Source organism: Arvicola amphibius, chromosome 10 (assembly GCF_903992535.2).
Source record: "Arvicola amphibius chromosome 10, mArvAmp1.2, whole genome shotgun sequence".
Taxonomy (NCBI): domain Eukaryota; kingdom Metazoa; phylum Chordata; class Mammalia; order Rodentia; family Cricetidae; genus Arvicola; species Arvicola amphibius.
The window spans coordinates 79,317,802-79,337,940 of record NC_052056.1 but is presented as its reverse complement, the minus strand read 5'-3'; the positions used below and the strand labels follow the sequence as shown (position 1 = coordinate 79,337,940).

Here is a 20,139-nt window from a genome sequence, read left to right as displayed (position 1 = left end):
ACCCAACTCTTGCTAGACCAGAGCTAGTCATGAAGTCACACAAACAAATAAAATCTGTCCCATAACATGCTTGTTTGTTGTTTAGGACTTGGAGGTTTTCTTGGCAAAAACTGGCTGCAGTGTTATCATGTCTTCTGTGGCAAAGTGAGGTGTGCAGAGAGCAGGTCAGGCCCACCTGGCTGGTGTAGAGCACGAGCTGCACCAACTGAGGCATCAAGGCATCAGCCATGGTCAAGGTCTGCAAATTGGGGTGCATCAGGGAGGTCAGCAACACTGGGAGAAGGTGACCAAGCATAGTGGCCTTGGTAACTTGTTCCAAGCCTTTTAACCTACAAGTCCAGTAAAAAACACAGCCTAAGCAATTTCATACATGGAGAAGAACAACCACCACATTCCATGTCTAAGAATTCCCTCAAACATACCTCTTTAAACCCGTCAATTCCATCCATTTCTCAAACCCCTACCGCTTTTCATTCCAGGTCATACAGCTCTGGCCCCCCACAGTACTTCATTAACAGATCCTGAAATGCTGTGACTCTCTAAGCACTCAGTGCCTGCCCTTCCAGGTCTCTGGACTCTGGTCTGCAGGTTCTCTACTATGCTAAGACTGTAAGGAGGGATGGAGGGCTACAAAGTGGATTTACCAGCTCACAGTCCAAGACCTCCACCTGGGGAGTAGCAATTGAGGCTCATGTGCATTTTAGAAGCAGGCAAAAAAAATTGTTTTAATAATTGTAATGGTGGCAAATTTTACATAATATAATTTATTATCCTGATTATTTTGAAGCATACATTTTGGGGTTAGAATAATGTTCAACCATTACACTGCCCATCACTCTAACTCTATCCTACAAACCCAAACCCTATACCTATTTGGGAAGAACTCTCCTCCTCCAGCCCTAGTAACTACCACTCATCTTCCTTCATGTATGGTTTTGACTACTAAGTAGACAGGTTTAAAATCTGTCTTTAAAGTCGCGCTCTCTTAGTATCTCATTTCCCTACTAGAAGGATCAAAGCCTGACCGTCTCTCTAAGAAAGAAGGGAGCCATGAGTCCTCCAAGGTTACTGAGGTATTAGAGTTGAAAGAGAAGTAGGTGCCCCATTTCAGCATCCCCCATTACACTCCGCCCATGCTGCAAGTGGAGATCAAATGTGTTCATAAGCCTTGGTGCAAAGCCTACCTGAGTTATAGTGTTCTCAGCCTAAATTCCCATCTACCATCTTTAAATGAGCAACAGCCAACATATGGGAGAGACACACTGAAGCAAAGACCACTGCAAGGTCACATTAGGTCAATATATCATAAAAATACAGTGTGTAACTCATTTTGAAAAGCAAGCATGGAAGAGATTTTGTGAGGGCCTCATATCTGGAAAAGTCAAAGACAGGAGGTCTGTTGGAGGGAGGGAACCACTTGTTCTTCCTGGCTGCCCTGCTAGCTTTCACCTGGAATAATCACACAGAAAACTGTATTAATTAAAACACTGCTTGGGCCGGGCGGCGGTGGCGCACGCCTTTAATCCCAGCACTCGGGAGGCAGAGGCAGGCGGATCTCTGAGTTCGAGGCCAGCCTGGTCTACAAGAGCTAGTTCCAGGACAGGTTCTAGAAACTACAAGGAAACCCTGTCTCGAAAAACCAAAAAAAAAAAAAAAAAAAAAAAAAAAAAAAAAAAAAAAAAAAAAAAAAAACACTGCTTGGCCCATTAGCTCTAGCTCCTTATTGGCTAATTCTTACATCTTAATTTAACCCATTTCTAGTAATCTGTGTATCGCCATGTGGTAGTGGCTTACTGGCAAAGATTCGGCATGTCTGACTCTGGCGACTCCATGGTGTCTCTACCCGCCTCTTCTTCCCAGCATTCTGTTTAGTTTTCCCTGCCTAGCTCTGCTCCCCTATAGCTCTGCTCTAGGCCCAAAGCAGTTCCTTTATTAACCAATGAAAGCAAGACATAGACAGAAGGTCCTCCTACACCAGTGATCTGAGGCACTGTGTCAGTGACACCTGTGCAGCACACATTTATCTGTACCACTATGTCACTTTACCCTAAAGGAACCATGCACAACACTGGTTAAAAGCAAATTTGAGCTGGATATGGTGTGCACATCTTTGATCCCACCACTTCAGAGGATCTGTGTTAGTTCAAATCTGGTCTTATCCAGACCAAATATATAGTGAGTTACAGAATAGTCAGGGTTATGTAGAGAGACCTTGTCTCAGAAATGAATGAATGAATGAATAAATGAATGAAGGAATGAAGGAATGAAGGAATAAAATAAAAAAAAGAAAAAGAGTAAGAAGAAAAGAAAAGCAAGCAAGGCCAACTTGAGGGCAATGGCAGTATCGGAGGCCAGGCTGCCCAACAGAACCTTGCCAACATTAGGTCACAGTGCAAGCGTAGGTTCAGTCTCACCTAAAAGCATATTAAAATGTATGAGTACCCTTGGTGTTACAGCACCATTTCAGCCTTTCTCACATGCATGTTTGTATACTTTCTAAAAAGTCTCATTTGATAAGCTGCAGCTGGTAATCCCCATGCTCACCTTTGCTCTCGGTCAGCTATGTCACTGTTTATGAGGGCAGTGGTGACCTGCTGCAGCATTTCCAGTACTTCATCACATCCAGTTAGGATCTGGGTGGCAAGAGCCAAAATACTGGCTTTTAACTCCTAGGTAGAAAAGACCATGAGGTTAGTTTCCAGCATTGTGATGAATAATGCACGCTCACAATGACAACATGACATGATGTGTTTATTCAACAACACATTTCCAGGTGAAATGATGTGGCCAGATGCCCAATGCAGTGAGCTCCTCTTGGGTGGCAGGTAGGAATTTGACTTGGGAGGCCAGAGTCTGGAGTGCAGCTAGAAATATGCAGTATTTCACAGGGAAGGCACTGTGTATCTAGCAGCAAGGCCTAGCTCCCGTCCCATTCAGCACAAGAGCACTCCTGGAGGCCCAGACACTGTCCGGGTGGAGGACTGCCTTGGGTGGTATGAGCACAGCTAAAGAGAAAAACACAACAGTAAAAAGCACATGTACAGGCAGTGAGTAAAATGAGACAAACCACAGCATGCTGAAATAGAACAAGTGGCCTTGTCCTAAAGTCTTGGCCCAGCACATTTAAAATGCAGCACACTGAAAAGCCCAGTTAAAGCAGTAGCGATGGGCTACTGAACATGAAAGAACAGGACAGTCTGGGAATGCAAACTGTTAAGAAATACAAGGCAAGAGCAAAGAACAGTTCAGTTCACAACTAGTTTCTCATTTAAAAAAAAAAAAGAGTATTAAGGTTCAAGAAGCTTACAGAACACCAAATAGACTGGATCAAAAAAAAAAAAAAAAGAGAACTAACTCTACACAGCATCTGTGCCTTGTTTCTACTTGGAGGTGCTACACCACCTAGCTCATTCTGCTCTTGACAAGAGTCTTTCTACATCTCTGTAATATTTAATTAAGAATTTATAAAATTCGCTGGGCAGTGGTGGCACACGCCTTTAATCCTAGCACTTGGGAGGCAGAGACAGGCAGATCCCTGTGAGTTTGAGGCCAACCTGGTCTACAGAGTGAGTCACAGGACAACTAGAGCTGTTACACAGAGAAACCCTGTCTGGGGGGGGGGGGTGTTTTGTTTTGCTTTGTTTTGTTTTAAATAAGGGTCTCACCATGTAATGTAGTCCTGGTAGGTCTGGAACTCACTGAAAGCTGAGCCTCAAACTGAAAAAGATCCATCTGGCTGGGATTAAAGGCATATGGCACCATGCACAGCTCCAATTTTTTTTATTTATTATGTGTATGTATGTGAGACTACATGAGTTTATGGGTACCATATGTGTGCAGGTACCTATGGAGGCCACCAGAAGGAATTAGATGGTTACCAGGAACAGGACTGATTCCCTCAGGCTTGCAGCAAGCACTTTACCTGCTCAGCCATTTCACTTTGTATTGAGGCATGATCTCACACTGCAGTTCAGGCTAGCCTAGAATACACTATGTAGTCCAGGCTGACCTTTGATTTTCCATAATCCTTATGGCTCAGCCTCTAAAGTCCTGGGATTTGGGGTGTGTGCCAACCGATCAAACTCTCAAAAATGAAATTTTCAATAGCAATGCAAAAAGGTCCCTGACTGTCTGTCAGAATGACAACAACCACTGCTATAAAAACATCTGTGCACTGCCATATTATCATATGCAAACAAAAGGCTGAGTTTACGAAGATGCTCATTTAACAACAGTAACAGAAAACTAAATGGACTATATGGTTAGAAACTATTCAAAGATCAAAATTTACTGTCTTAAGTTATTTAAATAAAAAGAATATAAAACCATGCAAATATTAGAAGTGGTTAGAATGTAATACTCTCAAATTGACTTTAAAGTGTAGTGAGATCATTTGTGGATCAAAATTTAACAATTCTTCCAAAACAAAAAGAAACAAAGGCACAAAGAGACCACCCAGAGCAAATGAATAACACATTATGAGAGTGTCACAAACATGGTGTAAGCACTGGGCAATGACAGAGAGACCTATGAAATGAGTGGCTGAAGCCCTCCCACAGAAATATAAACAACACTGTGAATCTGATATCTTCTACACAGAAATTCAGCAACTGTGAAGGAAGCATCGTTGAAATAGAGCTTGTGTTTACCTGTACCTTCAATGTCTCTCCCTGCAAGGAGCTGTCACTGTCATCATTCTCATCAGGTTTAATCAAAATAGTGTTACTGAGAAGGTGATTCTGAACTGCCATCAGATAGCGCAGGCAGGAAGATGCAGCCTTTAATACAAATAACGACATTAAGTGACCTCCCTGAGAGTTCGTGTACCCTCATGTTTTTAAAAGATCTCCACAAGAGAAACAAAAAGAGGAAGCACATAGATAAGAGAACACAATTTCTCAAGGAAACTGCAGGCACGTGGCTTTCACTGTAGGCGCTGATACACTTACTAGCCTTCTTGCCTTCCACCATGTGGCCCTCAACATTCTCCCCTGCCTCTCACTCACATCTCTACAGCAGACTCCACCCAAACCCTTCAGGAACTTACTGATTCCAAGCAGTCTCTGAAATGCACTGAGTTAGGAAACAGGACTAAATCATAAGACAGAGCTCCACATGTAGTAAACCATAAGGCATCTCAGGAAGCAGTGCCTCTGTCTGTCTTTTCTCCCTTTCTTGGGAAAGTGCTCCTAGGGATTTGCCTACGTGCACATTTCCCAGGTAAGCTCAGTCCACCTACAGACTCTCCTGAGAGGAGACAACACTTACAGGTACAGTTGAAAGGAGCTTCTGAAAATCATCTTTGGAGACGGTTTGGCACTTGGTGATTAGGATACAGGACTCTCGCACAACAATCTTCAGGATATAGTGTAAGAGCTCATCATTGAGTCTTTAAAACAAGGAAACATAAATAGCACACTTGGTAAGAGATAATGAAGCAGCTAATTCACTCTGCCATAAAGTCATTAAACCAACAGGACACACCACAAAGCAAATTTATTTTCACAAAATGTTGCCCTACCTCCTAATTCAAGTATTTTAGAAGTAACTATAACAGAAAAACAAAGTCATCACCTCCTAGCTCCAACATGCAGCTTCTTTTTGTTTTTTCGAGATAGGGTTTCTCTGTGTAACAGCCCTAGATGTCCCAGAACTCACTTTATAGACTAGACTGGCCTCGAACTCAGTGAGATCCGCCTGCCTCTGCCTCCCAAGTGCTGGGATTAAAGGCACATGCCACCACTGCCCAGCACATGCAGCTTCTTTCACAGAGAGCAAGCCAGCTGCCCATAAGATTCCTCTCACCCATCGCTTCTGCTAAGGACTTCCCAGACCCCACTGATAATATTGACCATACTGAGATTTCAACTCCTAAGACAACTGCAGGATTTACTATCTTTCAGTGGGCCCAGAATTTAGGCTCAACATGCTAGTTATCTTATTAGCTATAACGGAAGATTAAAAATCAAGCACATTTAAATGTAAATTATCACTTATAAAGAAGGCTAGTAGTGACTAACATAGAGAACATGCTGTGGTCTGCATGAGACTGTACCCCTAGGCTCAGGCATTTGAACACATGGTCCCAAGCTGCTGGTGCTATTTGGAGAGAGAAGTCTTAGGGGTGTAGCCTTGCTAGAGGAAGTGTGTCACTGGGAACAGGCTTTGGGAATTTAAAACCTTGTGCCACTTCTAATTTACACTTTATGCTTCCTGCTTCTGTCATCACACCAGCTGCTTGCAGCCATGCCTTCTCATCATGATGCACCCTTATCCTTCTGAAATAGCAAAACCCAAATAAACCCTTTCTTCCACAAGTTGCTCATGGTCGTGGTATTTAATCACAGCAACAGAGAAGTGGTGGGTGTCACCTGTAGTGATCGTCCTCATCACTGCCGAACCGGTTGTTCTGAAGCTGCTCGGCTAGGTTGGTTAGGATCACGTCTCGCAGCTGGGCAAGTCCGCTGTTTCTCTCTCCTGATACAGGACAAAACTCCATGAATGACCCTGTTAACAACACTTAGAAAACCAACTGGGTTGCAGTTCCAGTATCTGGGAGGCTGGGGCAGGAGGACTGCTCAAGTTTAAGAAGACTGGGACAATATCTTAACAAACTGCACCTCCCACCCAAAGAAAACTGATGTTATTTTTTAGGAGCACAGCATTTAGACTCATGCAAATAGCAGCAAAAGAGCATCACAACCAGAGCACAGCTAGAGGCAGGACATTCAAATCAAGTGTGATTTGTCTTCCTAATATATTATAAAGTGTGGTTTTGTTACTTCCTTAGGTTAATGCTGCTTTTAAATGCTGACTGTCTTTATCATGTCATTTGTTGTTGCTGCTGCTGCTGTTGTTTAAATTAAGTGTATGAAAAACAAACAAAAATCTAGGGTTAGAAATCATCAAGACAACTGGATGGTGATGGTGCACACTTTTAGTCCCAGCACTCAGGAGGCAGAGGCAGGCAGACCTCTGTAAGTTTGAGGTCAGCCTGGTCTACAGAGCAAGTTCCAGGACATCCAGAGCTACACATAGAAACCGTGTTAGGAAAAAAAAAAATAATTCATCTTAAAAAGAGGAAAGAAAAAAGAAAAGATATTGGTTTGGTTTTGGTTCTTGTTTGTTTAAAACAGGGTCTCACATATCCCAGGGTAGCCTGAACTCTCTACAAAGCTGAGGATGACACTGAATTCCACATCATCCTGCTTCTACCTCCCACATACTGGAATTGCAGGCGCACTGCCATCCTAAAATAGGAAGTCATTTATTTTTAGATGTGCTAAACATCCAGAGTCAAGACATAGGAAGAGGTATAAAACTTCATCTTTGAATTGTGGCTTCTGCATTCAACTGCAGTGCTGGTCTCTATGCATACACATTTTGCTGTCTGTGTTGGGTACCAGGAGGAAACTAGAGACTCTGTTTTTTGAGACAGGGTTTCTCTGTGTAGCTTTGGAGTCTATCCTGGAACTTACTCTATAGATCAGGCTGGTCTCAAACTCACAAACATTCCCCCTGCCTCTGCTTCCCAAGTGCTGGGGTTAAAGGCATATACCACCACAACCCAGCAAACTAGAGACTCTTTGCATGCTAAGCAAAATTTCACCCATGAATGTATTTTACCTAGATACAAGTATACCATATACAAGTGATGGCACATGTCAGAATTGGGCATCAGATCCCCTGGAGTAGGAGTTACAGATGTTTGTGAGCCACCATGTAGATGATGAGAACCAAATCCAGGTCTTCTGAAGAAATAGCCAGTGTACTTAAGTACTGACCCATCTCTCCAGCCCCAAATACACTTTCTCAAGTATGTTGACTAACAGGAAGAAAAAAAGAACCCTCTCTATCAGTCAGTGCCCAGCTGTTACCTTGGGAACAAAAAAAACCTAGCAAAGTCTAGCTATTCAGCTGAAAGTTCAAGGTCAGCCTGAGAAACTTAGTGATACACACTCTTAAAAAGTAAAAAGAGGGAACAGGAGAAAGAGATGGCTCAGTGGTTCCTGGCCCCTACATGGCATCTCAAGATCATCTTTAACTCCAGTTTTAGGGCATCTGACACCTGGCATTCCACAGGACTGAAGCTATGTGGTGCCGAACATTACATGCAGATAAACAATCAAAATACAGAATAAAAATAAATGTTTTTCAAGTAAATAGAAGGTTTTGAAATATAATTAATGGCAGAGTACATGCTTAACACATTCAAAGTCCTAGGTTCAATTCTTAGTAAAACACGCACACACACAGACACACACGCACACAGGCAGACAGACAGACAGACACACACACACACACACAGTTGTTCAAGGATAATTTCAAGATAATTCTCACCTTCTGTTAAGACCAGCTTAAGTAAGTTATTGATTTCAGTTTCACCTGGGTATAAGATATTTAAACCAGAGCTGAAACAACAGAAAAGTCAAAAAGTTTTTTCTTAAACATTTCAGAAAATATATGCTCTATTTAAATTTTTGTTAGAGAGGTCAGCCTGGACAGATAAGTGACAAAGAGAATTTCTGATCTCAGCTTTTCATGAAGTCTGGAAGATCAGGGCGGAAAATGGTATCAGAGGTTTGTTTCTTTGTTTTTTGTTTTTTGTTTTTTTGTTTTTGTTTTTGTTTTGCTTTTTCCTCGTCCCTCTCTGTCAAGCTGTGGCATACAATCAAGTGTGCAGTTTAGCAAACAGCCTGAGGCACTAAAGAAACTGTCACAAAGACAGGACAGTGCCTATACCCTGTCCAGGAGTTTCTGCCTCGCACCACATTTGTTCTGTTGAGGAAGCAACTCAAAATATTAACATGGTGAAAAGAAACAGAAAAAAATAAACTTTGACCTCTATGTCATTCTTGCCAGAAAAGCCTTCCAGACCAACCATTCAAGTCTCCATCAGCCTCTATACTACATTTGCTCATGTTATAATGCTACTTCTATGAAAGTTGATTGAAATAAAATAAACTAATAAATTAAAAAATAATATTGAGGCTATTTGAGGTACATATGAATTTGAGGCCAATGTGATCTACACAGTGAGTTCCAGCCAGTCATTGCAATGTAGTGAGATCCTGTCTCAAAATTTAATTAATTCACAATAATTAATAGCTGGGAATGAGGGCTCTGGCCTGTAACTCCAGAATTTGAGAGACAGAGATAGGAAGACCTAAAGTTCAAGGTCAGTCTGGGCTATCTCAAAACACCCAGTCTCAACTAAGAAAAAAAACAAAACAAAAGAAAAATACCCAAAAAATACATAAACAAAACAACAAAACAAAATTCTCACTGGACTATGGTCCATAAATTCACTAGCAAAGAGACTGAGAAGATGCTAGTGGAGTGAAATGCTTGCTATAAAAGAACAAAGAGCTGGAGGACCTTGGTCTTGGCATGGAGTGGGGAACTCTGATGGCTCCTTGGCCTTGAGGGGGAGGGAGGGGAGGTGTGGGTGGAGGGGAGGGGAGGGAAGGGGGAGAAGGGAGGGAGGGAAGGGGGAGGAGGAGGGGAGGGAAGGGGGAGGAGGAGGGAAGGAGATGGAAATTTTTAAATGTGAAAAAAATAAAAAAAAAAAAATTTAAAAAAAAAAAAAAAGAACAAAGAGCTGACTCCACCTCTAGCGCTCATGGAGAAAAGCTGGACATCAGCTCATACCTGATTCCAGTGCAAGAGCCAGACAGAACTCCTGGGCCTTACTGGCCAGCTAATCTAGTCAACTGGCAAGGTCCTGGTTCCATGAGAGGGACCTGTTCTTTTTAGACAGGGTCGCACTGTATAGCTCTGGCTGGTTTGGAACTCACTATGTAGACCAAGTTGGCCTTGAACTCACAGAGATAGGCCTGCCTCTGCGTCTAGAGGACTGATATTAAAGGTGTGTGCTGGTATCCCCATCTCAACAGGATTTTTAAAAAAATCATTACTATTATTATTTGTATGTACATGTGTTTATGTGTGTGTGTGACGTGCATGCAGGCACGTTCACGCCACAGAGTACATCTGGAGGTCAGAGGACAACAATCAGGAGTTGGTTCTTTCCTTCTATGGTGAGTTTTGGGGATTCAACTCAGGTCATCATTCTTGGGTGGCAATGAGTCATTTCAGCAGCTCTCCAACAGGATTTTGAGCAGGTTAATAACCATTAGCACAACTAAGCCCTACACTACATCAGCTACCACATAAGCCAAACTCACGAACCTACATGGTAGATGTCCTTTTTATTCCATCCTCAGCTGAGGAAACAGAAGCATCAAACTATGGCCACAGCCAATGTGAGTGGCAGAGCAGACTCTAGACACCAGGGCAGTTCCACGCCAGAGCATGCTCCACACTCACGCTTGAGAACATCCTAGCTGCCTGCAACTGTTCACTCACAACCCTTACAAGAGTTTTGTTCTCTTCGCAAAGAAAATGTTCTTCCATTGGTGAGGTCCAGATTCTGGAGGGCTGAGCTATCTAGGCTACAGCATGCACAGAGGCTTCCAGTGCACTGCTTATTTTGCAGAAATCACTAAGAGAACCCATTTGCTGTTTACCTGATGGCAAGACAGACCTCCTTCTGAATTTCAGAGCAAATTTGGTCTTTCGGTGCCATCAACAACTGCCAAAGAAGCAATCCTGACCGCCGAATGATGTCTCGGTTCCTTTCAGTTTGTGGGCTGAAGAAAAATTTAAACACCACCTACAGAAACATAAGAGGCAGAGCTAAGTATGCTCATTCCACCAGGGATAAAATTAGGTCTCTAGAAGAAAGCACAAGGTAGCTGTTCTTGTGAAAAGATAACCAGGTGCATTTTTAACTCCACTCTCTTCTACACAATGGGATACAGTAAATATCTTACACACATTAACAGCAATGAGACAACATTCACTCGACTAATTGAGGTGCAATGTACATGATAGATGACAACCCTAGTCATAGGACTGCCAGGAGGTAAGAACCTCTGTAAAAACTGAGGCTGCTGAAGGTGTTTCTTCTGGGAGGAGGTGGCTGCTGTCTGTCATCTTGCTAAACTCACACTGAATGTGTACCTGAAAGACAACGAGGATGCAGCGTACGATACAGGTGTCTCCATTAACCATGGCCTTCTCCATGATGTCACAAATGCTGCTCAGATGGCGTGCCTCAATAGGGTGCTGCTTGCCCAGGACACTAGTGATGGGAAGATTGGGGTTCGTGGCCAAAAGATTGAGCTGGTGAATGCACATGGCGCCAACATGGTGCAGTAATTGGTTTATGACCTCATTCGTGCTGATGGCCTCTTCTGGAAGATGCAAAGGAAGCATGGTGAGGAAAGACATGACAAGTGTCCCAGAGGAGTAACTCTCCAATGTACAAAAGCTATGCACACTTAAGGACAGACTCGTGGTACCCCTTGATAGCACTGTTGCTTCAGAACCTTTCCTGCCATGGTGTGGAATGTAACACAGGTAGCTACCACTTACTAAACTTGTTATGTGGGCTTAACAATGGGATAAAGTTTGACATGCATGGTTACAAATTTAAATTCTTTTAGCCCTATTTTATAGAGCAGTAAACGAAGAGTGAGAGAGGTTAAGTTACCCTAAAACATCCAACTATGAAGTGACAAAGCTAGGGTTTGAACTCAGGCCATCTCAGCCCATGCTGGCAACCATTCTAGAAGACTTAGAGCCATCTTCCTTGGCTGCCCTATGGAAGAACCCCTGTCCACAAACAACCCCCTTGCACCAAACTTAGCATGTCTATTCAGTTGGATAGATGTTTATCAATTAAACCTGAAAATTAATAAGCATTTTCTTATATAATTACTTTATGGCTCATGGATGGTTTCAGGCATTCAGAGGATGGAGGTGAAGAATAATCTACATAGGCAAAGTACAAGAAAGACTGCTTTGGGAGCTAGAGAGACAGCTTAAAGGTTAAAAGCAATGGTTGCTCTTCCAAAGGAGCTGAGTTTAAGTCTTAGCAGGTACAAGGCAGCTTAAAAGACCATAAAAGGATGCAAGCATGGGCAGAAATGAAGACAGGGCTCTTGGAAACTCCCATGACTAAAAAGAAACTTCCTGCTCATCTGTTACCCTGAGGGTCCCACTAGATCCCACTTGTTCCTGTCTTGGGAGTCTTAAGATTTTGAACAAAGACTGTTCATCTTTACCGAGGACTTCTGACAAGTTGAGGACCTATAGAATAAATGAGGTCTGATTTTAAGTTAGATACGTGATTGGGCAGGAGTAAGGATTCTCAGTGTAAAGTTTATGAAAGACTCTGGTTGATGAGAGGACATGAGAATAAAGGGGTAGAGGCAGACTGGTTAGCAAGAGGAAGCTATGACTGTGAATGGGAAGACAGTAAAAGCTCAGGCAGAAGCAGTCGTTGCAGACTGGTGGGAAAAAGGCAGGGTTGGGATATATTTTGAAGGTAGGAGCCAAAAGGATTTGGTTCATTGAGATTCAAAGATAAACTAGGTTTGGGAATGTAGTTCAGCTGATACAAAATGATTGTCTAAGGGGCTAGAGAGATGGCTCAGAGGTTAAGAGCACTGCCTGCTCTTCCAAAGGTTCTGAGTTCAATTCCCAGCAACCACATGGTGGCTCACAACCATCTGTAGTAAGATCTGGTGCCCTCTTCTGATGTGTAGGCATACATGCAGGCAGAACACTGTGTATATAATAAATAATCTTTAAAAAAATGACTGTCTTTCTTCCATTGTGTACTTTTGGCTCCTTTATCAAAAATCAGGTGTTCATAGATTTGTGGGTTAAGATCCAGGTCTTCTATTCAATTCCATTGGTCAACTTCTGTTTTTATGCCAATACCAAGCTGTTTTCAATACTGTAGCTCTGTAATAAGAGTTTGAAGTCAGGGATGGTAATGCCTCCAGAAGTTCCTTTATTGTATAAGATTGTTTTGGCTATCCTGGGTTTCTTGTTCTTCCATATAAAGTTGATTATTGTCCTCTCAAGATCTGTGAAGAATTTTGTTGGGACCTTGATGGGGATTGCATTGAATCTATAGATTGCTTTTGGCAGAATTGCCATTTTTACTATGTTGATCCTCCCAATCCACGAGCAAGGGAGATCTTTCCATTTTCTGGTATCCTCTTCAATTTCTTTCTTCAAAGACTTAAAGTTCTTGTCAAATAAATACTTCACTTCCTTGGTTAGAGTTACCCCAAGATACTTTATGCTATTTGTGGCTATTGTGAAAGGTGATACTTCTCTGATTTGCCTCTCTGCTTCCTTATCCTTTGTGTATAGGAGGATGGAGATAGAGACAGAGCCCCACATTGGAGCACCAGACTGAGCTCCCAAGGTCCTGATGAGGAGCAAAAGGAGGGAGAACATGAGAAAGAAAGTCAGGACCGTGAGGGGTGCGTTCACCCATTGAGACAGTGGGACAGAACTAACAGGAGACCACCAAGGCCAGTTGGAATGGGAATGATGGAACAGGCGACCAAACCGAACTCTCTGAATGTGGCTGACGGTGGAGGCTGACTGAGAAGCCAAAGACAATGACAATGGGCTTAGACTCTACGACAAGGATGGGCTCTGTGTGAGCCTTGTCAGTTTGGTTGCTCACCTTCCTGGACCTGGGGGGAGTTGGGAGGACCTTGGACTTAACATAGTGTAGGGAACCCTGATGGCTCTTTGGCCTGGAGAGGGAAGGAGTGGGGGTTTGGGTGGAGGGGAGGGGAGGGACGGGGGAGGAAGAGGGGAAGAGATGGAAATTTTTAATTAAAAAAATGAAAAAAAAAATGATTGTCTAATATGAACACAGCCTGGATGCCCTCATATAAACCTGGCATGCTGGTTCATACCTGCAATCCTAGCACACAGAGGGAAGGGGGCTTGAAGCAGGAAGATCAGAAGTTCAACGTCATTCTTGGCTATGTGATAACTTTGAGTCTAGCCTGTACTACATGACCCTAGCAGAGACTGCTTTTAATCTCAACACTTGGGAGGCAGAGGCAGTCATGTCTATGTGAGTTCAATGCCAGCCTGGTCTACAAAGCAAGTTCCAGGACAGCCAGGGTTCCACAGAGAAACTGTGTCCCTAGTAATACATTAATTAATTAATTAGTTAATTAATTAGTAAATAAAGCCTAAATTATTCAGTTTGATAATGTGAAAGAATGGAAATCCATATACAGAGATTAGAAGGGCAGATTAACATGTACAAATTTGTAAAGGAAAATAAGAGGTGCTTTTTGCCATGTAAAGCCCCACATGCCCACTGTATAAGCAAGTGGAGGTGTGTTCAGAGTCTGGAGAACACCAAGGACTTGGCAGTACCAACATAGCACAATCTCTTTTTTCTTGATGCTGGTTTAAAAGCAACTTAAACCTCAGGATATGATTCAAATACCTTATGAGCTCTAAGGTATTATACCTGGGCTGGGGAAGCTCAGCTGTCAAAGCACTTGCCTCCCACTGATGACCCTAGTTCCAACCTCCAAAACATGAAACAAGACATAACAAAAAAATTCACTCCCATTTTATGGGTACAAAGCAAGTCAATCATTTTTTAACAAGTTTATACAAATATGATTAGGAATCCCAGGCAGCGGTGGCTCATGTCTTTAATCCCAGCACTTGGGAGGCAGAGGCAGGCAAATCTCTGTGAGTTCGAGGCCAGTCTGGTCTATAGAGTGAGTTCCAGGACAGGCTCCAAAAGCTACAGAGAAATCCTGTCTTGAAAAACAAAACAAAACAACAACAAAATAGAAAATTAGGAATGAAAGCATAGAAATTACTATTGACTATACAGACATTAAAATAATTGCAGGGGATGGCAAGATGGTTCAGCAGGTAAAGATGCCTGATAACTAAGCCTAATTCCCAGAATCCACTTGGTGGAGGGACATATACACACATGAACTTAATCCCCAGAATCCACCTGATGGAGAGACACATACATACATGAGCCTAATCCCCAGAATCCACATGATAGAAAGACATGTATACACATGAGCCTAATTCCCAGAATCAACATGATGGAGAGACACATACACACATGAGCCTAATACACAGAATCCACATGGTGGAGAAACATATACACACATGCGCACTCAAGCCTAATCCCCAGAATCCACATGGAGGAGGGACACATACACAATAAATGGAAATGTACTAATACCGTGGTAACTAATACATGCTTACTCTCTTTCCAGGGGTTTCACTAAATGCCCTTCCCTTTAGGTATGGTCTGTGCCTGTTCTAGCCAATGGACAAAAACTGGCAGGCACTACTAAAAACAGCGTGTCAGTTTCAGCATCCCTCCCAACAAGACAGGTTGATATAAATCCTAGAATAGAGTGTGAAGCAAAGGGGACAAATCTCTGTGCTATTCTTATTTCCATCCATAACTCAAGTTTAGGCACAGTATCATGAAACCCAGGTTAGCTTCAGATTCACTGGGTAGCCAAAGAGGACCTTGAACTCCTGATCCTCCTGCCTTGGCTGGATATTCACCTACAGTACAGCTTTGGTTTTAGTAATTTCTTGGGGTGGGAGATGTAGCTCAGCTGGTAGAGAGTTTTTCCAGCATGTATGAAGCATAACATAAACTGGGTATGTGATCCCAGCACTAAGGAGGTGGAGGCAGGAGGATCAGAAGTTGAAGATCATCCTTGGCTAAGTATTGAATTTGATGTCAGCCTGGAATACATGAGACTCTGTCTCAAATTCAATTACTTAATTACTCCTTTATTAAAATTCAATTAACTACTTCTGTATAAGTGTTTTCAATTCATAGTCATCAAATCTTCCTTTAATTTTTTTCAATATATTTCACTTAGTTTTTTTTTAACATGTCTACAATGACTACTTTAAAACTGTCATCTACTAAGTCCAACATCTGACTTCATCTATGTGTGCAGTTGGGCTGAGTTTCTTCTTTTAATCCCTTGTTTCCTTATTGTTATTATTATTGTATTTGGTGTTAGGGATGGAAGCCAGGGCCTTGCCCCTACAAATCATCTATCATACATTGAGCGACACTCTCAATTCTGGGTTTTATTTCAAGACATGGTGGCTGTTAACCAACAGTCATAGGTGGCACCCAACATGCTGAGCTACTAATGCTCAATTCTATAAGGGTCTACTTGCAAGGAGGCTCCCCAGCTGGGCACTTATAAACTCTGCCCTGATAAGTAACTTCTGTATGTCCTTCTGACGATGTATTCGCTTTACATTTACCCAGACATGAACATAAAGCAGAAATCTTTCAGGCACTCTATTGAGGCCCCAAAATTCATCAAATCTCCATCTACTTTGCTGTTCTGTTGAGCCCCCTGGTCTCTCTTTGGCACCAAAGGAAATGCTGCTGCTGCTGCTGCTGCTGCTGCTGCTGCTGCTGCTGCTGCTGCTGCTGCTGCTGCTGCTGCTGCTGCTGCTGCTGCTGCTGCTGCTGCTGCTGCTGCTGCTGCTGCTGCTGCTGCTGCTGCTGCTGCTGCTGCTGCTGCTGCTGCTGCTGCTGCTGCTGCTGGGAAAGAAGCTCAGCCCCAAATCCTGTCAGCCCTTAGGAAGCAAAGCTGTTGATTTCCACAGTGGGCCCAGCTCTGGCATAATCAGCTAAAAATGCCACAGGCTTCCACTGTTTTTACCCAAAACGTTGAGGGTAGTATGATAGTGGTTATTGTTGGTTGGTTTTATTTGTTTGTTTGGGTTTGGTTTGGTTTTGGCTTTTTAAAACAGGGTCTCTCTGTGTAGCCCTGGCTGTCCTGGAACTCACTCTATAGACCAGGCTGGCCTCGAACTCAAGAGCCCCCTGCCTCTGCCTCCCAAGTGCTGGAATTAAATTTGTGTGCCCCACCACTTGACTGTTGTTGCTTGGCTTTTTGAGAAAAGAGCTCAATATGCAGTCCTGGCTGTCCTTTGTAGAGCAGGCTGGCCTTGAACTCACAACAATCTATCTACCTCTGCCTCCTTGAGTGCTGTTGTTTTTTTTTTTTAATATAGTAATTGTGTTAACCAGTTTCCAAAATACAGATAAAGATGGGTTTGCTGTTGTAGATAATGTCTGTTTTAATGATATTTTACAAAGAGAGTATTTGCTGAGTTAATCTCTCTGCTGTAGCAAGACAGTTGATCTCAATGATGTCAATATTGCTGGGCATGGAGGTGCACACCTTTAAACCTAGAGCTCAAAAGGCAGGGGCATGTGGATCTCTGAGAGTTTGAGATCAACCTGGTCTATACAGTGAGTTCAAGGACAGTCTGGCTCTGTAGGGACTCTGTCTCAAAAACAAACAAACAAACAAACAAACAAAAAGTCAATATTAAGAAAGATAATATAAATTTGGGTATAACTAAGCCATTGTCAATATAAAACATTAACATAGCATAGAATTCCAGTCCAACAACCAATAATCAATGTTGTGTTTTGGATTTTACTTTGAGGCAGGATCATAGTCAGGCCCAGTTTGAACTGGAACTCACTCTGTAGCCTGAGCCTTCTATGTGCTAAGATTACATGGGTTTCTCCTCAGCACCAATAATCAAATTTTATATCTACGTTTAGATTTTGGGAGGGACATAGAGATCTTCCTTTTAGAAACCTACAAGTTCTTCAAGGCCTCCACATTTACATGCTTTCTGATTTACGTGATTTACATGCTTTCTCCTTCCCAATAGACAGTCATCCCCATCGTGGACAACAGTGGGTTTTAGCTTGTAAGTTCCAAGAATGAAGCTGTGGCTACAATCTGTTGCTAGCCCACATTCCCACCTAATGCTGCCACCCTAGTTTGTTATATTTGTGAGCTGACAGTGTTGCTCACCTTTGGGCTCGGTGATGATATGACTGACCCCCAGCCTCTGGCACACATAATGAAAGGCCTGGTTCCCAGGATTGCACCACTGATCGATATAATCATTTGAGCAGGTCCATAGCATGTTGTTCACGGTATCATAACAGGCACCTGCAAACAACACAGTTCACTTCAGCAGCTATGCCACACATCTGTACATATATTTCCCACAGAATTGCCAAAGAACAAAGAGCGAGAATTTCCCCCAGTGCTGACAGTCACAGCTCTACTCCCAAAGAACTATGTAACAACACACTAAATTGGAACTGGAAAAGAAAAGCTTAAATTTAATTTGCAGTTTTGCTCAGTTCCTATGCGAGAAGGAACAAGTCATAAAATACATGGTTTGCAGCAACAGGTTCTTATGAACTACTTCCAAAAAAGGATTCAGATGGCTTCCATGAAAAATTCAGGACACGAGGAACAAGTAACACTGTTGAGTCCACAGAAGTGGATCCATTCCACCTTGACTAAAGGTCAGAGACTTTAAGCTTATTCTTGATCCTTCAAGGTTACTGACAAGAGATTTGAGATATGGTGTGGCTACTACCAAAGATATCTTGACCTAGGTATAGTTACCTGGTGAGACGGTAATCATTTTGTTCCTTGTAAATAAACACAGGCCTTCAGTATTCACTGGATTGCCCTCCTGGTACTATCTTATGTGTCTGTACTTCTTCTTATCTCTGTTTATTCTGCCTAATATTTCTAATCCACACGTTCCTGCCCCGAAACATATGAACCTGTTGAGGCTGGACCCCAACAGATGTTGCCCCAACATGTAGTTATACCATAACACCAACACACAATAAAAAGCTCTGGAGAGTCCCAAACTTCTGTATGTACCCGTAGTAGCCAGGACAAAGAGCAAGTCCAATGTATAGGATTGGATCCATTTTCCAATGTGTGTTCTTCAGCAGAATAAACCTCTGTTTGGCATAAACCCTGGAGATTGTGATGAGCAACGTCTTACAACATAATGTGAGCGTTAATGGCAGTTCATCTGAGAATCTGACACGTGGCAGCTTCCACACTAAGTCCCTGAATGAAGGAGTATTAACATGTATCTCTTTTAAGGAAAGTGGAATGCCATAGAGAATTGGCAAGATTTTCAAGAGTACTTGAAATGCTCTTGAAATAATCACTCAAGATTAATCTTCCAAGGAAACAGGTGTATTTGTGTCTTACCCAATCCTGGTACAAGAGCACCACGCCCCAGTGAGCTTCCAGCAGCATCTATGAGATCTGCACGACTTGTGAATTGGCCATCTGAAATGTTATATACCAAACTGGAGGCCAGGACTGTGGAAACAGACAGCTCTTTAATGATCCTGAAGACACTCTTTAAAACTTCCATTTTAGGCTCCTAACCAGACTTCTTTTGAAAATTCCTTTTTTGTTATTATCTACTGGTAGATAATAACAAAACAACAAAGATAGACAATAAACACAGAAGATCCCTGGGGAAAAAATGCTGACCAAATGTCTTCATAATATTTTTGAAAGTGAATTTAAAACAGCAACGTTGATATGAAGGTGTTTTTCTACTTTAAAGGATCAAAAGAGAAAATGGAAAAGGGACAGGAAGACTCAAATTACAAGATGGCAGTGTGTTAGGAAATGTTTCAGTTGGGTCTTATACGTGCTGGTATGAGGCTGTTCTCCTCCCCAGCTCTCATTGTCACTCAGACACTTGGACTTTTCCCTCAACATAGGAAAGTGGAGCAGTGAAAAGGAAGAGCTTTGGGTGTCTAGGTCTGAATTCGGCTCTACCGCATCTGGATGGCACAGGAAAGTCATTAGCCTCTCAAGCTCTTCACTTGCAAAACAGAGATCATATAAGGTGCTGTGCTGGATAGCTTTATGTCAACTTAACACATGCTATAGCCTCACAAGAGAAGGGAACCTCAACTGAGAAAATGTCTCCATAAGATTGGGATATAGCTCAGTCTATAGAGCATTTTATTAATTAGTGATTGGTGGGGAAAAACATAGCACAAGTGGTCCTGGGTTCTATTGTTGGAGGAGAGAGGAGGCCATTTGTTTGGTTCCTGGCTGCCCGGCAAGCTTAGACATGAAATAATCACACAGAAACTATATTATTTAAAACACTGCTTGGCCCATTAGCTCTAGCTTCTTATTGGCTAACTCTTACATCTTAATTTAACCCATTTCTAATAATATGTGTGTCACCACATGGCAGTGGCTTACCAGCTAAAATTCCCAGCATCTGTCTCTGGTGGCTCCACGGCTTCTCTCTGACTCTGCCTTCTTCCTCCCATGCTATAGGCCAAGCCAGTTCTTTATTCAATAACCAATAAAAGCAACATTCTATAAGAAAAAAAGCTGAACA

General features: G+C 42.5%; 1 protein-coding gene across 9 annotated transcripts in view; it reads right to left on the bottom strand.

Annotated features, from left to right (window-relative positions):
• Hectd4 (HECT domain E3 ubiquitin protein ligase 4) overlaps positions 1-20,139 on the bottom strand; it is a 188,671-nt gene that overhangs the window by 92,258 nt on the left and 76,274 nt on the right. For 7 of the 9 annotated variants that reach the window (XM_038345151.2, XM_038345152.2, XM_038345153.2 and 4 more), the window contains exons 10-19: positions 18,975-19,088; positions 17,757-17,897; positions 11,026-11,258; positions 10,530-10,675; positions 8,341-8,411; positions 6,372-6,477; positions 5,269-5,389; positions 4,650-4,778; positions 2,545-2,669; positions 176-329 (exon numbers count right to left, since the gene is read on the bottom strand). In XM_038345151.2, coding sequence (XP_038201079.1) covers positions 176-329; positions 2,545-2,669; positions 4,650-4,778; positions 5,269-5,389; positions 6,372-6,477; positions 8,341-8,411; positions 10,530-10,675; positions 11,026-11,258; positions 17,757-17,897; positions 18,975-19,088 — 1,340 coding nt within the window. The remainder of the gene's footprint in view (positions 1-175; positions 330-2,544; positions 2,670-4,649; positions 4,779-5,268; positions 5,390-6,371; positions 6,478-8,340; positions 8,412-10,529; positions 10,676-11,025; positions 11,259-17,756; positions 17,898-18,974; positions 19,089-20,139) is intronic. The other 2 variants (XM_038345154.2, XM_038345160.2) reach the window with 1 other exon arrangement.